At 36.8% G+C, this 22,774-nt stretch overlaps 1 protein-coding gene across 1 annotated transcript in view; it reads right to left on the reverse strand.

Moving 5' to 3' along the window:
• Positions 1–16,990: 16,990 nt before the first annotated feature.
• Positions 16,991–22,774, reverse strand: part of MS3_00010412 (uncharacterized protein) — a gene marked incomplete at both ends in the record, with an annotated part of 54,555 nt that continues 48,771 nt past the window's right edge. The window contains 2 exons of the mRNA XM_012938732.2: positions 16,991–17,062; positions 21,403–21,696. Coding sequence (XP_012794186.2) covers positions 16,991–17,062; positions 21,403–21,696 — 366 coding nt within the window. The remainder of the gene's footprint in view (positions 17,063–21,402; positions 21,697–22,774) is intronic.

The raw sequence follows: 22,774 nt of genomic DNA on the forward strand, positions 1-22,774 counted from the left end.
ACCAATGTGATGTAGTAAAACAACACACAAAATTGTGTAGTAAAGACAGAAGGCGTATGGCCCATGTTATCTTTTTCCTAGTATGCTTCTATGAGTGCCTAGTCTTTTCTTAACTGATTCAGTTGAAGGCGCGGACACTACTGCTTCATGTAGCAGATTCTAAGAATTTATGACTTGGTGTGAAAACCTGTTTGCCACTCGTATTTTGTCCGTTCTTGACTTTCCTACTCGCCAGCTATGTCCTCTGAGATGTCTCGATCTGGCAAGAGGAAAAATAGAAGATACATTAGGTCCAAAATTATTTCTTAGTATTCTATACATCAAAATCAGATCACCTCTTAATCTGCGATAGGACAGAGTAAAGAGGTCTGGTTATGGAATTGCACGAGTAGTTTCTCTCTGTGCTTTTTCAGGATATCTGAGTCACCTTTTAAACAGGGGTTTGAGGCCTTGTAGCGGTAAATAAATCCCCAAAATAAATAGCTCTGTAGGTTTTCGACATTGGATGCTGACCATATGTTTTAGTGGACTCATCTAGCTGAAGGCGCTCGGTCAGGCATCCGCACCAGATCACGTGTGGTAACGCCGTGCTCAACATCAACCGCAATCGCTAGCCAGATTAGATCAGAGAATTCCGATATATTGGTCATCGCCAAATATACTCTTCCGATCTCCTCGACTCTGTCTTTTGATTTCTCTTGGTGGGAACGAAATATATTAGAAGGTGTTACTGGTAGAAGCGTTGTCAAACACTGAATACCTGTGACATCATCATTGGTGAACCCGACGTGATCTGGTACACCTAATTGCAACTGTGAGTCTGTTCCTTTTTGGGATTTTTATATATCATTGCCTTATTTTTTACTTTTTTTAAACATTGTGATTTTTTTTCGTGTTTTTTCTTGGATATATATTTTCCCCTCGTTCATTATCGTACTTCATACTTCATCATGACTGAACAGACACCTAAAGTACTCAAGCTTAAGACTTTGTCCCCACCTTCGTTTCAACTGATGCCTTTCTGGCCCGACAACATCGAAGCCTGGTTTTGCTACGCAGAAGCCGACTTCTCCGAGCACGGCGTGATCGACACACGTGCACAATTCCTCGCAGTAGTCAAGGCACTACCGCGCGAATTCAACAGGTACGTAACACCTAGTATGTTTACTAGTGATGTTTCCGATCCTTACGAAATCTTAAAACGCTCGATTCTTAAACGAGGAGATCTAACCGATCGACAAAGGTTAGATCAACTCTTCAATAACATCGACCTGCAACACGGTTCTGCGACAGACATGTTGCAACGGATGAGAGAGGTTATAGGCCTAAGAACTTTCGACGAAGGTCTATTCAAACAACTCTTCTTGTCAAAACTTCCCCAACAGGTGCAAGCAGTTCTGGTCTCGTTCCAGAACAACGGCTTAGACGAGCTAGCTGCATCTGCCGACCGCATTCTAGAAATTACGAAACCTTCTACTACCGAGGTATTTTCAGTCAAAGAAAGGTCTCACACGACTCAGAATGATATAACCGACTTATGTCACACACTCACGCGTTATCTTAGTCTTCGTACCGACCGTAAGAGATCGCGCACACCACGTAGAAGCATTTCTCGTAAGCGATCTGTCTCTAGACCACGAGAGACAGATAACCCCGACTGGTGCTGGTATCATAACCAGTATGGAAAGCTTTCCAGAAATTGCAGAAAACCCTGCAATTTTCCCAACACGAAACCGACTGATTCGAAAAACAATTCGGGAAACTTCCAAGCCGGCACGCGTTAACGGCAACCGTAGCCGGCGAACAAAGCCGTCTGTTATTCGTCACAGATGTGACAACGAGAGTTCGCTACCTCGTCGACACTGGCGCAGAAGTTAGCGTTCTCCCAGCAAATCCTAACGACCGACTACACGAATCGACCCTAAACTTACAGGCGGCAAACGGAAAACCGATCGCTACATATGGCAAAAGGTACGTTTACCTTAACGTGGGTTTACGCAAACCCATCCACTGGATTTTCGTTGTTGCAGATGTTTCTATGCCAATCATTGGTATGGACCTTCTACAACACCACAATTTGATCATCGATACGCGCAAACGGAGGCTAGTAGACGGGAACACTAATTTGTCCGTTTGCGTAACTTCTTTTACTGGTTGTAGAGTATCCCCAGTCACAGTTAAACATATGATAGACCCACTCTATCAACCACTACTCGATAAGTACCCTGGGATACAACAAACTCAACCGAAACTACCGTGTGTAACCAGCAACGTTACACATCACATCACGACTACAGGACCACCTGTATTCTCTAAAGCACGACGACTAGCTCCTGAAAAGCTAAGGTTAGCGAAAAACGAATTCGATCACATGATGGACTTAGGAATCATACGACCGTCAAGTAGCCCATATGCATCTCCGTTGCACATGGTCCCTAAAAAGGACAGCAACGATTGGCGTCCAACTGGTGACTATCGGCGATTGAACGCGAAAACCATTCCCGATCGTTACCCGTTGCCTCACATTCACGATTTGACAGCTACCTTGAAAGGTACAACTGTCTTTTCGAAAATCGACTTGGTTAAAGCGTATAACCAAATCCCTATGGCTACTGACGACATACCGAAAACAGCTATCATAACTCCTTTCGGACTCTATGAATTTTTGCGAATGCCTTTCGGTCTAAGGAATGCTGCTCAAACATTCCAAAGATTCATAGACGACGTTTTTCGAGGTCTCAACTTCGTACACGCGTATGTTGATGACTGTCTAATCGCAAGTCCGGACAGAGAAACACATCTCAAGCATCTGGATCTTGTTTTCGAACGACTTCAAAAACATGGCATTACTGTAAACGTTCAGAAATGCCAATTCGGAACCGACTCGTTAGACTTTCTGGGACACACTATCGATGCTCAAGGCATTCGACCTCTTAGGACCAAAGTGGCGGCCATTCTGGATTACCCAGAACCGACCACCGTCAAGCAATTACGCACGTTCAACGGCCTGGTAAGTTTCTATAGACGTTTCATACCCAAATGCGCATTACTTATGAAACCTCTGACCGACCAACTTCGTGGAAATGCGAAATCCATTAATTTGGACGACACCGCACGAAAAGCATTCTCCACAGTTAAGGAACTGATTGCTAAAGCAACAATGCTCGCACATCAGGACACCCGAGCACCCATTAGCATCGCAGTAGACGCATCCGACTCAGCAATCGGAGGAGTCTTACAACAATGGATTAACAACTCCTGGCAACCCTTGGCATTTTCTCTAGAAGGTTGCTAGACACCGAATCGAGGTACAGCACATTCGGTAGGGAACTCCTAGCTATGTATTGTGCTGTACGGCATTTCCAACACTATATCGAAGGCCGTGAATTCACTCTTTTCACGGACCATAAACCGCTCACTTTCTCGTTAAGCTCTCCTTCTGACAAGTACTCTCCTCGTGAGTCTCGACAACTGGACTACATTTCGCAGTTTACTTCAGATATTCAACACATCTCTGGAGCAAACAATGTAGTTGCAGACGCTTTATCTCGTATAACTTCCTTGAACAGTTTCCAAGGAATCGACCTTCTTAAACTCGCCGAGCTTCAAAAAGAAGACAGTGATCTTCAGCACGAGTTATCGTCCACAACACTTAAACTACGCATCAAACAGATGGGAACAGGTAAAGAAACCTTACTTTGTGACACATCTACAGGTAGGGATCGCCCAATCGTGCCGAAACATTATCGACGCAATGTCTTCAACACATTGCACAAACTTTCGCATCCAGGTGTTCGTGCAACCATCAAGCTTATAGCAGAAAGGTTTTGCTGGCCTGGAATGAATAAAGACGTGAGGGAGTGGGCACGCTCCTGTGTAAGCTGCCAAAAATCTAAGGTTATCAGACACAATAAATGTCCCTTAGGCTCGTTTAAAACTCCCGATGCCCGTTTCGACCATGTTCATCTGGATTTGGTAGGACCTTTACCAGATTCAAATGGATACTCTTATCTCTTAACTTGCGTTGACCGTTTCACTCGATGGCCAGAAGCAGTACCTATTAAGAACATCACTGCTGAAACAGTGGCCCGCACCTTCGTCGAACGATGGGTAGCAAACTTCGGTTGCCCTTCAACCATCACTACAGACCGCGGACGTCAGTTTGAATCTGATCTTTTCCGTCGTCTGACCACACTTTTAGGAATCACTCGCTTCCGAACGACCTCCTACCATCCACAAGCAAACGGGTTGGTAGAACGTTTTCACCGACAACTGAAAGCTTCGCTATCAGCAGCAAACGTTTCACAGTGGACCGACGCTCTTCCACTCGTCTTACTAGGTATCCGCAATGCAGTGAAAGCTGACATTGGATACACTGCGTCTCAACTCGTTTATGGAACGACACTTCGACTTCCAGGAGAATTCGTGGATCCTTCATCCTCTTCAATGAACATGGATCTAACCTCCTACACGAACAGGCTTACAAACGCAATGCGTTCAGTTAAACCTGCTTTCACTCGACCTCAATCAACTGATGTTTTCGTTCAACCTGGCTTACGATATAGTACACACGTTTTCATTCGTCGAGACTCGCATCGACGACCATTCGAATCAGCATACGAAGGACCCTTCAAAGTTCTTCAACGTGAATCTAAGTACTATATAGTCGACAAGAACGGAACAAACGATAGCATCAGCATCGATCGCTTAAAAGCAGCGTATTTAGAAGGAAATCCTATCCACGTCGATTTTCCTTCGGTACAATCGAACGACACGACTCCGACACTTACAATACCTCATCCGACAACCAACACACACGATGATACTTCGACAGTATCCGAAAATAAACTTAAAACGACGCGTTCTGGAAGAAGGGTGAGATTTCCAGAACATTTAAACGACTATTGCACGTAAGGCACTTCTCGACATTTTATATTATTTTTAAAAAAAAACAATTTTAATATGCTTATATATTTTTATTTCTATTTAAAAAAAACAAAACAAAAAAAACAATTTTTTTAATGCTATTACGTGTTCATGAGTTTATTTTCCATTTTTTTTTCCGCCGACATTGTGTTTTTACGCACATACGAGTGTATTTCGACATGCACTTACATTTTATTTTTTCTTTTCCAGGACGGCTGGAAAAGAACGATGACGTTTATGAGGATCCGAAATTTTCATTGTACATTTTCTTTTTTTACTATGTTGTACCTCCGTCCCATATAGTAAGGAAAGACGACCAGACGCTGCTAAATTTAGTAAGCTATCAGAAGAGTGTTTACCAACGACAAACTCGTTGGGTTTAAACTTCTGGCTGGCCACGTCTTAGGGTCGTCACTGCCCCACTAGGGGGGGAGTGATCTGTAGCGGTAAATAAATCCCCAAAATAAATAGCTCTGTAGGTTTTCGACATTGGATGCTGACCATATGTTTTAGTGGACTCATCTAGCTGAAGGCGCTCGGTCAGGCATCCGCACCAGATCACGTGTGGTAACGCCGTGCTCAACATCAACCGCAATCGCTAGCCAGATTAGATCAGAGAATTCCGATATATTGGTCATCGCCAAATATACTCTTCCGATCTCCTCGACTCTGTCTTTTGATTTCTCTTGGTGGGAACGAAATATATTAGAAGGTGTTACTGGTAGAAGCGTTGTCAAACACTGAATACCTGTGACATCATCAGCCTGAACATAGTTTTCAAGCTTAGTTGTCACAAAGGTTTTGTATACTGTAGTGAACATAGTAGTATCTAACTTGGTGAATGTTCATCTTAAAGACCACAGTACTCTAACCCCCTTATCTGTAACCGCCTGACAGTGGGCTATGGTCTTAAGATCATGACTCACTGTCACCCCAAGATCCTTGTGAGACCAGATAATGAGTACTGACATTTCCCGTGTGCGTACTTATTTACCATTGTATCCACAACGTGTATTTGGACATGCTTTGCCGCCTTCACAGGCATCAGCCACTCACTATATCAGTTAATCACTATATTTAAGTCTGCGTACAGTGCGTATGTATCTGCGTCTCCCGTTATTTCTAGCCAGATTTTTACATCGTCAGCGTACAATAACACTTGGGACTCAACTATACTTGTGAGATCATTTACATACAATATAAATCCTAAAGGGCCTACTACAGAGCCTTGAAGTACTCCACTAAGTACTGGTTTCAAACTGAAAAACTTCGAATTTACTCTCACTTTCCGCCTACGACCCAGTAGGAAATCCATAAGCCGTCTTAGGAGAGGTCCAGAGATGCCAAGATTTTCTAGCTTCAATAGGATCTTGTTTGTTTTAAAACTACAAGAGTTGATTTACTGAAATAACATTTCATCTCATGACCGTAGGTCCCTCGTGTTTATAATATATGAGATCGCTTATAATTATCAAATGCTTCATTTTTATCCTGAAGATTTTTACCCACTAATTCACATTTGTTACAATTTAAATGTCATTGTTAGACAAGTTCATGATGACATATTTTAGAACTTTGAAAAAATTGCTCCACTTAGGCACTTAAAAGGCTTTAAATATTATTTGTCATGTAAGTTAATGTTGATATCTTCAAGAAATTTATTAAACGACAGACGTTACGCAAACGTTTTACTGCAGGAAATTTGTAACTGCAAGTTTTTAATATTTGGTTTTTAGTATAATACATCAACAAAAACGATCGAAGCTGGTTAGCCTATATGGAAAGATTTAGTCCAGCAAAACTCTTATGAATTAACACTTAGTTAACAAAAGAACACGGTGGTAATACGCACTTATTTTTATTAAACACTGCTCAGGAGTTTCATGTTGTTACATTTGCGGGTGACCATGCATGTCATTTGGGACTATAGAGAATTAGAATTAGGATCCGTGCACATTACTAGTTTTTCATGTTTACATACCTACAATACCTACACCTGTTACCCCTCATGCAAGAGCAATGACCGCCCACCAGCATTCTGCATCCGACTCTGACTTGGTCGAACCCTCACACTTGTTTCCAAATGACATACTCGATGGAATACAAACGAACTGACAACGACTGAGCGTACAGGCAATATAAACACATCAGGAACATATGCACGAAGGCTATACCAGACAAAGCGTCTAGTTCTAAAAGCTTATTCCGTTATGCAGCCTCTCATCTTCAAGCCAAAACTGGAATTTCCCAACTGGTAGGTCTCAACGGCCCGACCAACAAGGATGGCGACGCCGCTAACTTTCTGGCTGAACATTACTCCCAGACATTTCAACCGACCGACATTAACTTTACTGATGACAGTTTCGTTTGCAATTCCACAGGACTTTCCGAAGTGAACCTAAGCGCTGACTTGGTGTTCCGGAAACTGCAGCACTTAAGATTAGACATTTCTCCTGGCCCGGACATGGTCCATTCCGCTATACTGAGGGAAGCAGAGTCAATCTCGGCAACGCCGCTTAGCGTGATGTTCCCACACTCGCTAAGTCGAGGAAAACTACCGGAAAATTGGAGGCCGGCTCACATCACACCAATTTTCAAAGCGAACCTTCAAGTTACCGACCAGTGGCTCTTCTCTCAATACCCTCAAAAATCATGTAATCCCTGATATGCGATGGTATAAATGACTAATTACTGTCCTTAAATTTCTTCTCACCCCAACAGCATGGTTTCAGGAAGGGTTACTTTTGTATTACTAACCTGGTGACTGTGGTGGACAGATGGACAAACATCCTTGATCACAGGGGGAAGGTTGATATCATCTACCTAGATTTTTCAAAAGCTTTTGATGAGGTTTACCATACATGTTTTATCAATAAGCTCATACGATTGGGTATCAGACCACCTATAATCGATTGGCTCACTTCATACCTGAAAAATCGACATTTTAAGGTCAGGGTTAATTTCACTTTATCTCAGGCTATGGAATGTCCTAGTGGGGTCCCCCAGGGCTCAGTACTAGGACCTCTTCTCTTCTTGATTTATATAAATGATCCTCCTCAACAGGTATCGTCAGACTTATTACTTTTTGCCGACGACGTGAAACTTTGGGAAGAGGTACGCAACCAAGAGGATATACAGGCACTTCAGGAGGATCTGACTCGACTTCGAAGTTGGGCAGACGATAACAGACTTACCTTTAACACTTCAAAGTGTAAAGTAGTCCATCTGCGACATGTCGCAGACTACAGTTATAACTTAGGTAACTCCTCTCTAGTAGTATCCCAAGTCGAAAAAATTTAGGAGTCCTGGTGCCCTACGACTTAAAGTCTTACGCTAACTGTGACAAAAATGCCTTCTGAGCAAACCTTGCACTGGTAACATTGAAGCGCATTTTTGGCCAGTTTGACGGAAGAACTTTCCATGTGATCTTCAATAGTTTTATCCGCCCCATTTAGAGTACGGAAACATAGTATTTCCCCCTCACTCCAAAAGGATAAGGACACCCTGGAGCGTATCCATCGGCGAGCCACGAAATCAGTTCGAGGACTCAAATTTAAACCTTATGGAGAGCGCCTCCATTCACTAGACCTTTACCCATTAGAGTATAGGTGTCTTGGAGGTGATCTTCTAATGGCTTACAGTATCCTTAACACTTCTGGACATCCTCTTAAACACCCACTTAAGCTTAGTTCGAATAATAACCTAAGGGGTAACACCCAGAAACTGGAAACACAACATAGCAAGACGGAATGTAGACACAACTTCTACTCCTTAAGAGTTGTCAGAAGCTGGAATTCGCTGCCGGCCGAGCTAGTCCGAGTGACTTCCCAGAAGTCCTTTAAGAGGCAACTTGATTTTTTCTTAAGGACTAAGGATAGTATCGCACTATGATTTAATAATATCTTTTCCTGTTCTATTGTTAACATACCTAGGTTCCTGCCTGGAGGATTTGGTGATCCCCTGCTACTAGACACGGAAGCCTGTTAAGCGAAAGCTTCTTCTATTCCGTCCACAACCATTTGAACCATTTGAACCACCTAAGTAAATCTGTGGTTAGCGTAATATGGTTGTTTTTAACAATACAAAGTCAAACAAGTCAAACTCACCATTTACCTAAGTTATAGCTTACGTGTTATCCATGCGATACAGAAAGATCTGGACAAACTATAAAGCTTGCATGATGCATGGTTTATCTCTCAATACTGAAAAGTCGGGCTGCATGTATGTCGTTAAAGTTTACTTGTAGATTTGTTGTCCTGTTCGATATTAGTACTATTATAATGATAGACGTGATCCTGAAATTGTAGATTTGTCATGAGGTGACTACCCAGTTTATACGATCTTACATGGAAGTCGCACCATTTTCTATGCTGACTCGTCGTACGTGACCATTAACAATGTGATGTTTAGTACTTCTAAACCATCATGGCTTATTGTAAATACAAATCATTGGTTATTTGTGTAGTGAACACGAACACCAGTGGGGACAATCGAATCTACTTAACGCAAAATTACAGGACTTGCTTATAAAATATAACAATCATAAAGTAAATGCTTAATTTGCAAAATGTCCACCAATTGTCTCGAAATGACTCAGACCTCATTGTTCTTGCATTTTCATGCAAATTGCATCCTGTTTCCATTCTTTACTGTTCGATCCTCCTGTCTCTCTGCTGCCAGACCTTCTGTTCACAACTACCATCATATACTACTTATGTCAATATGAGTAACACACACCACAATTTGTATCGGTCGAGCTAGTAAGGTGAGTATGAATACTATTCAACATTGCATTACAATACGCGTGAGCATTAATCAACAGACCAATAAGATATTGCTTTAACACAAGTAGAAGTCAACCGATGAAGTTAAAGTAAATAAAAGTATAAATAGCATGATGCATTTCTTTAGTCAGTCTCATCAGTGTTGAATCGCGGTCTAGTTTGGCATTACTACTACTCCAAAATTGTAGATTTGTCGTGATGTGACTACTTAATCTATTAGATCTTGAATGTAGGTCATGTCAATGTCTATACTGACTCGTCCTACGTGACGATATTTATTACTTCTGAAGAACACATTTCGGCTGGGTATATAATAATGTATTCAATGTGGGGAGGTATGCGCTACACAGGACGATCACGCCTGCAAAACTGAGTCATCCCATACTGACCAGTTGTTCCCGCGTTCACCATATTTTACCTTCTCCAAGTGTTAGATTTTGAATACGAATTCCTGTAACCATATGCTCGGCCTCAAAAATCGTTTGGTCGGCAATCAATACCACTAAAAACCTCTGAGGTGCTTATAGACGAACAAGTTGGAATTCAAAAAATCATGCGGCATCCGCGACTAAAGAGTGGAATATCCCAAAAGTCTTTCATTAACAGAACAAGCTGCATAGGAAGCTCGTTGACTGATCGGGCTTATCATTCGTAACTTCCAACTAAAGGAATTTAAAATAACTCTCTATAAGGTGTGTGTTCGGACCCTGCCCAATCATATTCAGTTACATGCATTTCAGAAAATAGAAAAAGAAAGACGCCATTTCACAATATTTCTTATCACTGAACTATCTTCTAGAGACGGGTATGAAACACCTGAAGTGCACCACTTATGACTTTAATTAATTTGACTTAACCTCACCTTTTCAAAATTACACACAATAAGTCTACAGTACGTTGTGATACTATGTCCTTTGGCATTAGGGCTCTGTACTAGAGATATCAAGAACGTTAAGCAAATTAAGGTCAACTTTCCTTGGTACACGCTACGTGACCCTCTGGAATAGGTTACCAGTGGACACCCGGTCAAGTCAAAATCTTACTCAACTCAAATATTCTTTAAAAAGCTTTATGGACCAATTGTTCGTAAACCCGTACTTTATCGTATGCTATCATGCATAAATTTTGTTGCTTTATGAACGGCTTACCATCCATAATTGTCCTATATTCTTGTTCAAAGTACTTGTGGTATTAGTGTTTTCTAACAGGGTGTAGAACCTAGAGCTGAGTTAAGACATAACTAGCATCTAACCAACACCTTAAATGAGGTCAACATCAAAATAGGAGGAGGAGGAGGAGGAGTGGAGTAACTGACCAACAAACATGATGAGACCGGTGGTTTCAACCTACCCATATTTGTGAGGGCAGAACATTTGATTATCGTCGACTTCTTTTGATTGTCGTGGAGACATCCATTTAATGATGATGAGGATTTAAAACATGTATATTTCAATAACAATCGTTCACACGATCCAAATAGAGTCAGATCTTGGGCCAAAAAGGTCCATAACAAACTTGAAATAAGGTGATATATCAAGTTAAAGAGGAGGGGTTATTGATATATAAAATGTATACATTGGGTGATTTTCCCAAACATTCACATACAACTAATGTTTAATTTCAGAATACGCTTCTGCAACTTATTCTTCGACTTATATGACCAAGAGGACTAATGAGTGTACAAAGTTTTGGCTTGATTATCGGTAATCACGGGCCAAAACTCCTCACCTGGTAATAAATAACAGAAAATCTCTGAGTCCTTGTTAGTGGTAAACAATATTTGTACTTCTGACACCTGTTCTTTTTGTTCAATTCCAACCACAACAAGCCTTACCTGGAAGGAAGTCAAAAGGCCCAACCAAAAAGCGAACGAACATACTCCATAAATTAAATTTTGATATGAAAGAATAAGCATTAGTAGTCCCAACACTTCCATACCATTGACACATATCTTGTAGGTCTCCTTCTGATGACCGTAGGTGGTTATATATATATCGCGACATACCTTATTTCTGTAGTCTGTTTAATCCGTGTTAGCTATTTATTTCATACCTGGATATATTTTGCATCCTTTTTATAATTTTACTGCCTGTTATTACTGTTTCGGCAATGAGTACGAATCTACTTAAGTACACAAGCTGCTGATAATCAATTTCACAACAAGGGAATATCACCATTTGTTTGACGATCTCTTAGAGTGCTAACATTGAATGAATTTTTGTAAATATCAATCTATCTATGTAATGTGAAGCGTATTTGGATCTATTGTTTGACAAGATTATTATTTCAAAAGTTTACTGTTCTTAATAGACAAAAATTCAATATAATGTGTCATAAACAATTATATTTTAGGGAAAATAGGTGGACAATATTCACTTGTTAACTGAATTTATTCTGTGAATTTCAGAATGTACAAAACTTAAATATTCAATGGACTGTGGGCATTATTACTATTTGTTGCATTTTAACATTCATTTATGGATATAGTATCGATAGTCACTGCTAAGCTACTTCGCATAATAACAGTTCATCAACCGAACAGCTATAAACTCATAAAATACCTCCCCTAATATTTTGTTAAAACTCCATTTATTTCAGCCTCTTATTATGTATTTAGAGTCTTATTATTTATTTACGCTAATCCATTCTTGTCTGAACAGGTTGAAAGCTCACGAGCTTTTTTATCCACTTTGAATGTTCAGTATACGTGTCGTATTAAACAGTTATGAATAAATTTCTGTTTATTTAGAAGATGAGCATTAAATATAAAAGTTAATTTCCATTATAGATTCGACATAAAGCTCTGACTTTTACTATACTTGTACTTTTGATCAGGCGTGTTTGGGTGCCCTACTCAAATGTAGATAAATTCAGATGTTTGTAATAAAATCTTTAATAAAAATACAATCTTATACTCCCCACTCACCCATCAAATTAACTGGGAAATAGACGATGGCTAGTAGTGGAATTCAGGACTTATGTTTCTTTCTATTTGGGACCTGTCAGCTGGATGTACCGGCATGACAGAGTTGATATTCACCGCAGGGCTCGAACTCAGTACCGTTCTCTTTAAACACCATCGTTTTACCCACTCAGCTACCAAGTCCTGATAGCCACTAACTTGTAAAATGGGGTGAAGTTCCAATTGATTTTGTATTGTTTATTTGAATCTTCCCATCGATGTTTAGGACTACAATTGATCTTTGCTTAGAATGTTTGTGACTTAAGACAATATTGAGGAAATCTGTACGGAATGCGCATATGCCGATAAGAGACTGATCAATTGCAGTCCTAAACAACAATAAGAAGATTCAAATAAACAATACAAAATGAACTAAAATAAAAACGTCGGAAAATGCCGTCTGCTACAAAAATTATTAAATATTGAAGAAAAAAACAACTGAATGAACTCACAGTGAAAAACATGACAAGTAAATATATCATTTTTAACTTTTGTTTTAATCATTTTGGTTAATTATTAACTTTTATCCATGTAAATTTTCATATACATGTAAATGTTTGTATGCCTATTTGCCTATTTTTACTCTCAGTAACCATAAAAATTAAAACAAAAATTTATAAACTACTTTTACAATCAAGTCAACACACATATTATTAAATTGATCTATGAATCAAATAGTACACATATTTTTTCACATTTTACATTTTCACTTACTTGTAAATTTTAAGTAGGATTTAATAACCACTTAGAAAAATCAAGAAAGACCAAGAATTTGGTTTAGGGGTAAAGATAATTTGTAGATAATAACAGAACAGGTTTAATGTTAAAAAAATTTATTATTTATATGTGGATTTTGTATTGATGGTATTGTTTATACAAGCTTCACTATTAAAAATACCATCAATAGGCATACAATTTCAACAAAATCATTTTATTGAACTGCAGAACTTATCCATCAACACAGTTATTATAGTCTTTCGATCAATCAGAATCAAAATAATTTATATATCTGATCAGATAGAATTTTAGTCTTACAGCTAATAAAAATCATCTTTAAACTGATTATCTGAAAAACTTATAATGCTTGTTCTAGAAGTTCATTTATGTATTCCAAAACAGCTTCTAGTAACATAAATTAGATGGTGAATGAAATTTAATTTATTGAAGTGACTGTGCTCAACAAACCATTTTGTTGTGGTTATTTCTGTGATTTATATTGTTTGATATTGTTAGTGTTCATATGAAATGTTGACATCAATTTCATGTTGAAATTCTAAATATTTTACAATCATATCAGTGTGTACTTTATGGTTATTAGTTACTAATGGTTTGAATTTGTGAGAAAGTATTGTGTGTACACTTTCGTGTTCATTGTTAATGATTAAAAGTGGATAAGCACCTAATTACTGGATAAATACAAATACTAAAACTGTTGCATTATATCATGAATGAGATTAAAGATTTTTAAATAAAGAAAAGAAATAACTTTAAATAATGTACTCACTAGTGACTGGCATCAATATGGATTTCCCGGAGTTCTAGTGAGAAGCTGTGACTTACGGAGTCCAATCCGCGTCAGTTAGAGACAGGTATTTACCTCGGACAATCGATGAATGGTTGCGCAAGACCATGAATCGATTGAAGTTAGACGTTAACATCGTTAGATGTTGGCTCAGTGGTCTATAGGTTAAGCGTCCGCCTGAAGAATCGTGGGTACAAACTGCTGAGGAGTCTCATACTAGGATGTAATGGACGTTCAGTGCTTCGAGATTTCTAATAATAGTCTAGCTTAAATTGACTAGTGAATTCAACCGTTAAAAAATTACTACAATCTCCACAAACCTCCATTCTAATAATAACTTTCAATTTCTTTATAAGTTTTCTTTAGTTGTGAAAGTGAAAATTCACTTCTTAAATAGATCATTCATCTTGTTATTGCAGTTAACCTTTAACGAATGTCAGCATAATGAAATATGGATGGGTTCTTAGTTAATTTTCGTCGTTGGATGACGTCAGTGAGGTTGTTAATGAAAAACGTAGAGAAGCAGACAAAGCTTTCCTTTTAATATGAAAGTACTTAGCTGTGTACCACCATTTTAGCTCCATAGATTGGACATAGAACCTTCAAGTCTCTTAGTTAGCGCATTATCTTTTAAACATTAATTTCCAGTTAAGAGGTTTAGATTAAACAAATCATCAACCAAATGTGAACTTTTAAACAAATTCTAGGCATCCTTAAATATCAAAGTTCCTAATTAGTCGATTTCTTTTATCTTATAATTTATGTTAACTATATTCTCATAGATTTTTTGACATCATTTTTAAAAGTGAATTTCATCCACATTTCTAATAAAGCAATCGTACATTATTGAAAATGTAATTAATAGGTATAAATCAGAAATAAGCCAAATATTTGAATTATCAATTGTTGATTATTTTCATCAGTGGTAGACTAAATATACAAAATATCAACTATATAGCATTTATAACTGTCTTATGTGCCACTTATTGTTACTGACTCGGTAACAATGCTGTCAACAAATTAATACGATAATTATACAAAATTTCTATTTACGTAAATAGTTAATCAGTAAAATGTATCATTATAGTGTTTCATGCTTTTTATTTTCTTCTTTTCAAGCTAATTTATTTGTTGTCAGTTAGGGTTGTGGAGATCTTTGAATTTCATTGCAATCATGGACCGATCTAAATTAGACCACCAGTGAAAATCTGGAAGCCCTAGACAGCCGTTTCGGTTTAGTGCAGTACTTCTCAGGTGTGTATATTGGCAACTGCACATCCGGGAATCGAACTAGCGAACTTACGTTTTGCACACTGACGTTTAACACCTAGACCAATGTGTCGGGATCCAATGGTGTTGATATTTATTATTTATTTATTTAAACACATAAACATTGGTACAAGGAGGCACCTAATACATATGCGCCACACAGATCTCATTTGATATGTGTGGGTGCTGTGATACTGCCTGTGTGCCAAGACCGAAGTAGGTGGTTTACTTAGGGGGTCACACTTGGAGCCTTCGATACAAAGGTTTGATCCATGAGGCAGTGCAGCAACGTAAGGAGATGCAGTCCTATGATAGCCGATGACCAACAATTGGTTTATACGCCATTTGTTCCTTCAGGATACTGGAGCCCATGTACACCATTGGTTTGGAATCAGAATTTTCCAACTCCCCTAGGTGGGCTCTCCATGTCCACCAACCCAGTTAAAGTGCCGAACATTCACTTTTTGTTATATCCCGATAAGAATAATGAATAGTGATTCTTGGGATCCATTTATGGACCTATACTATGAGTATATTTTTATCGTATAATTGTTATGTAACTAAACTGTTCATATTCATGTCCCTCTTATTATAAGTTTTATTCTGACCTATGAACTATTATTATACGATTTACCATTCTTGAGTTATGGCCTGTCTATTAATTACTATCTCTCTCATTCACAGCCACTTTTGGCTAAATATTGTACAAATGTTGTTTCATATTTTATGGTACGTTGTGGTCTGTCTGGTTGATATATAAACCGAGTATGTTTGAAATAAATGATTCATGTTGCAGAGGCTGAGATTGGTGTTCTGGACTTAACTGGCTGGGCTAGATGGGATGGAAGACCAATAAAGACTCTAGACTGTTCGTACGTGTTTTATGCATCACTGGTTCGATTGATAATTCGCTGCTCTCTGATTGGCGGTATCGTTGCATTATCCGATATACAGGGCACACAGGTCCGCAAGTTATAACACTTTTCATCCTCTCAATTTCGTAAACGACGCCCCAGCCACGAAGAGGCAGTGAGTAGAACTTCTTTGGTAGTGGTTGTATTTACGTGGCCATGTGAGAGCTGAATCTCCCTACTCTCGGCCGTACCAGGGCATCAATCCATGGCATTACACAACCATCTTCCATTACCTTCAGTTGATAGTTACATCAGACTCGATACAGTTTAACTTTATTAGTCTTAGTTTTTCACTAGAATTTCAGAAACTAACGGAACAACTGTCCAGTACTTTCATATTTTCAATAATTGTATAATGTAGGTTGATTCATAATTTCAATTCAATTTAATGATTTCTGCGTGTTTTCGTCAATCGTCTTTCATCATTTATTTTATTCATCAAATAAAAAAACATTAAAACAAAGCAAAAGACATGGTCATAAGTTCACAAATATTTTGCCAATTCTTTTTTGTATTATGTATATAACAGTAGTATGAATTCATTATCATTAGGATTAAGGAAGAAGAAAAAAGCATTCCATTATGATATTTATAATAGAAAAAGAAATATTGTTCATACAAAATTGTTAGATTCTGTTGTTAGTTGATTTACTTGTGATTTCATTTTTGATTGTTCTTCTAAGATCTAATATGAATATTGAAAGAAAATGTATGAAAATAAGATTAAAAAAAGAGCGGTTATATTTGACATTAAATAAATATATGATTATATGATAGAGTTATATGTTATGGTAAAGAGATAAATGAAACAATACAGTCAATAAACTGTTCCTTATGGAAGGAAGCTGTTAGCTAATTTTATAAAAGTAACAAGAATGAGTTTCAAAGTTTAAAAAAATGTTTACAGCATTGAGTTATAAATGATATTATTGATTCAAATCAAGAACTGATTGATGTTACACCACTATTAAAAACCTAGAAGCACTGGATGGCTGTTTCTTCCTATTGTGAGACACCTCAGCAGTGCGCATCCACGATCCAGCTCGCAAGATTCAAACCCAGGGCCTTCTGTTTCGCGTGTGAAAGCCCAACCTACTAGACCATTGATCCAGCATCCAATGGTGTTAATGTTTAACCTTAACCAATCCACGAGATTGCGCGACCATCTTCTATTGTACTGAGGTAGATATCTGTCTCCACCCGACATGGATTAGCTCCACTGGTCACAGCTTCTCACTAGAACTCTGAGAATTACCTCACGAAGCTAGTCATCAGTGAGCATATGGTTATTATCAGTATAGGGCTGTGGAGTTTATTATGTCACTGACTGAGATCAAGAAGTTAAGTAATTAATTATCCATTCATTTGTTTTTTTCAAAGTCATTCTATTCACGATGAAGATATGTCCAGTCTTGAATATGAAGAACCGGATAATTTAAAGGATTATCAATAATAATGTAAATACTATATTCTTTGAGCAATCTAATAGTTATCTGAACTTGATAGCTTATTAGGTAATATAGTATGTTGGAGCGAAAGGTACATGGTTTGAGTCTCAATGTGAACACCAACACTGAGATGTAAGTATATCCAGTTAGTGAGTCTCAAATAGTACAAACCGCACGTCTTGGATCCTACTACTAGCTCACATCAAATCAAATGTCCATAGGAATAATTCAGTCTTAAGTTTAATTCATTCTGAAAATAAACTATATCTTCTAATGGATCAACTCTGTATGGTTTAGAAAGAAAAGAGAGGTCTAAGCAATTTGAAAACATGAATCAATAGTTGCATTTCAAAATAAATAAACCAATGAACGGATAATCGCACAAAAAGTAACAGTTACACACTATGATACAGACTAAATCTAATCATCTTATTAACAAAATTTTATCAAATTACTACTTCATAGTGAATAACACTAGACGAGACTATAATTTGTGGACGGACCAATTAAGTGTAAGATAACAGGTCTCAAATTTTGGTGCGTAATTCACCCATCCATTTGACTAAATAAAATTTTGGCATTATAGCCGATGTCAGTTTGTGATGAAAACTCTAAATCTAATTTCTAACCCTAGCCATCAACTGTAAATCATAATTCTAATTCCTCAGGATGGTTGATAACCCTCATTTAGTCCTAGTTATTAGGTGAACACTGTCAAGGTCACTTTAGTATCGCTCAAAGATCGTCCATAAATTAAAGTCTCACCTGTTTTTTTAATCCAACTAAAAGGCGCGTACTTTACATTATAATTCTATTTCAATGATTATTCTTTAGTCAGTCAAAAGTGAAAGAACAAACAATTTTATTTTAACAACGCAATATGCAAACTATTGAATTTCGCAATAGTGAACAATATTTCGAACCAACTTCAATTTTATGAAAGATAATGTACAAGTTGTCAGTTTATTCTACTTAAAATATCGATAATTAAAATTTTATTCTAACGTTTTTGGAAAATTTTTATCAGAGAAAAAAATAATGATAAAAGGAATCCCCATACATCAAGCATTTATATAGATTGTTATACTACTTAAATGGTCTTAATTGTGTAATTATTAAAATAATTAAGTAATATATGAAAAGTTAAACGAGTATATTCAGAAAGAAAATTTAAAAAAAATTTTCTTAAAAAATATAAAAATCTTAACGAATTCACAATAGGTGGTAAACTGATTTATAGACAGAAACATGATGTTACTATATTCAATGATGAAATGTAATATACATGGTGAACAGTTCTAGCTAATTGTATATTTATCTATCTGTCCATCTTTCTATGGTGCTGATCACATACCAAACGCTTTATCAATACTACTACTATCTTTCTAAATACATCATCTTATTATTTTGTCTAGACGACCATTCAAAATCACGAAGTATTGGTCATAGGTTTTGTCCTAGTGTGAATGTTTTCATCAGTATACATCTCAACAATGGAATAGTCCAGTACCTTCAGATCTGGAGGAGAGCTTGTTGACCAATTGTATTGAGTTGATATCCAGTTGATCTCAATTTCAACTTTAGTTAGTTTGCAATTTTGTCCAGTCGTCAGCTAGTGCCTTCTGGTTTCCAAACGTTCAGACTACCACTTAAGAAAACAACTGTCCATATAAAGAGTTTAATATAAGATGTAACTGCGGTATTAAGCATACCTCACACTATCATTACATAGTAGTTTTATAAAGCAGGGGTAAAAGTTACTACAGAAAATCATTTGTTCAAACTTAGTTTCTTGAGAAACAGTTAAAAATATTTCACAAATAGACAAGTAGAATTTATTTCAGAACAGAATAAGCGAGATAATCTATAACTTGGTCAATTGTAAGAAACATTTATGAATTATTGTCCATAAACTAGACTAAGAGATAAAATTAGAACCATTTAGAAATATTAGTAGTAGTGATGTGATTACAATGACAGCGATAATAACAGTGACAAGAATAATATCTAAGTGGTCTTCGTTACAGTTGATGTACCTATGAAAACATAACGAAGGAATTGTTGGGTCGAACAAAACTATCTTTGGATACATATGAAATGAATGAGAAGTGATAATCTGTTTTTATTCTGTTTAGTAAATACTATAGTAAATGAATATACTACACTGAGATGGAGAAAGTTTGTAGCTCAAGTGGATGATTTTGGTGGAGTTAATGTGTTCTGAGGTGAATGATCGTTCTTCTGAACAATACCATCAGCACAAAAGTTAGGTAGAAGAGAAGTGTTCGAATTTCTCCACGACCAAATGATCTAGCTCAGAGAACAAAACTCCACCAAATATTCTACATTACATGAGTCCATGACTTATTTGGTTATAGTAAGTCTAGGTATCTATAGCTTGTTGTCAAACTAACACAGTGGTGTTGAATAATTGAATTTAATAGAATATGACCTAGTTTATAGTATTTGATTAGTGTTATAGATTACATGACTACTTCACATAGTGTCAAATAATTAAATTCTGTAGTTGTCATCATTTTCTATGGCATAAACTGAAAAAGTAATGTCTCGAAACACTGTTAGAGTGTACTGTCAACTGAACCTATCATAAAAATTTTACTCAAGATAATAGATGATTGCTACAACTTAAGAGATAAGGCAGCCAGAATAAATTATAGCTGTCTTGTAGAATAAGTTTCATTTAAAATATTCTTTCTAGACCGATGGAATCTCAGTTCATCTAGAATTAAGGGAAAAACTGATAATAATTTTGGAACCTGACAATATGATACAAAATGTATATTTCTTTAAGTATAGTGTAGTACTGTTGTAAAATGTTTAGGAATTAAATGAGGAGTCATGGAAAAATTAAACAAGCACTTGAAAACAAAGAACGAGATTGCTCATTATAATAAGGGAACATCATGACTGAATTTATTTTATGATATCTACAAGTAGGGCAATATGACTAACTTCCTAAAGCTTCATTAAGGTGTAGGTAATACTTAGTTATGACTTTCATATGGCTGGTGGGGTGAGACTATAATTTGTGGACGAACCAGTCAGATTTAAGATAATAGGTCTAGGATTTTAGCGGAAAATTCATACACACTAAATACTATTTTGGCATTATAGCTGATGTCAGTTCATGATGAAAACTCTAAATCTAATTCCTAACCCTAACCATCAACTGAAAATCATAATTACAATTCCTCACACTACTTTATACCCCTCATTTAGTCCTAGTTAGTAGGTGGATATTTTCAATATCATTTTAGCGTTGCTCAAAGGTCGTCCAAAAATTATAGGTTGACAATAAATAAACCTCATATGCTTATATTGTCCCACAAAGTCTATGAGGAAAAGTTTAACTTACATAGCTACGTTGAACATAGTAACTAACAAACTGGATATACATTATAGCTGAGCAGAATAATATGATGTATGAACATGACGGAATATATAAAAAAAGTCGTAGTTATCCACAATCTATTCAATCAGTTGTGTATATTTTTAAATTATAAGGTACACTGAAAAATGAAAACATCCAAAGTGTTCAATATTATTATTTTTATACCTGTAGGTAATAAGGCCAAATTTTCGGTACGTAGTAGGTAAATATCTTGACTAACTGTGGAATATATATTTTAAAATAATATTGATTTTTATCCATTGATTTGGTGAAAGTCCTCAAATGTGGTTTGAATAGTATCGTGTAAGATTCTTCTATTTCCTTCTGTTTAATTAGTTGGATGAACTGATTCAGTTGTTCATAATTGGAATTTTCATTCCACCATTGTTCACTGATTCTATCACTGGCACATTGCCCCATAGTGCTAACATTGTTTCGAATGCTTTCAAATAAACTATACTGAATGAAATCAATTTATAAATGAGGGAAGAAAGAAAGTGAGTAGTATTTAGTGCATATATATAACTCAAAATCATAAGTAGTACATAAAAGCATGCTTCAAAGAGGGTTATCTGCAATCATTTTGGAATTAATGGTCTCCATATGATAGGGTCTCATATTATTGCATGTCTCAGAAATATTACCACCAAGTATCAAAGACTCGGCACTGAATTATTGAGTTAATTAGGCCAGTACCTACACCACGAGTGGATTGCTGTGATCCAGTTTGACAATGAAATGAAAAAAATTGATTCATCGGAGCTAAGTGATATATTAGCCCATTACATTTCAATCAACCTGATCACATACCAACTTGTCAAGATATTTATATGACAAAAGAAAAGCCAAACAAGACTAATTGGTTGAAGAGAACAATTAGGACGGTAAGGAAAATATAGACAACAGGACTGTTAATTTCAGGTTGAAAGTCATTATTACCAGAGTAGTTTATTATATGGTTTCCTCATCAGTAAAAACTAGAGAATTGCTGGATAATGTGACATTGATGCAAATGTGCTTGCATTTATCGGGAATACCCAAGTGAAAATAATCAGATATACGTAGGAAAAGTTACTTCAGTAGCAAACTGCAATTCTTCTCATGTCGGAAGTTATATATCCTTTGTCAGTGACTTCGAAATATATACTGTGAAACAAATGAATTACAGAGAACATGGCTTTGATACAAAAAGCGTACGCGTCGGCAAAGTAGGCTTGTAGTTCTAATGTATAGAAGGTTTCATTAAAATAATATCGAGGATTTAAGGATAAAATATTCACTAATATCTATTATGTTCTCACTTTATTCAGTATTGTATTGGGAAAAATTGTCACATATTTGAATTAAAACACGATCAACTTTAAAACTGTGTTATATTCATCTACTGAAAATTAATATCATATTCTGACGATACGTACTGATCAGAACAATAATGCAATCAGTACATTCGACATCCTAGATACAGCTATGTTTCTTCTGTTTCAGCGTTGTATTAACACTGATTTTCACACATAGAGAACGAAGGGTATCGTTTATT

This window comes from Schistosoma haematobium, chromosome ZW (genome assembly GCF_000699445.3).
Source record: "Schistosoma haematobium chromosome ZW, whole genome shotgun sequence".
Classification (NCBI taxonomy): Eukaryota; Metazoa; Platyhelminthes; class Trematoda; order Strigeidida; family Schistosomatidae; genus Schistosoma; species Schistosoma haematobium.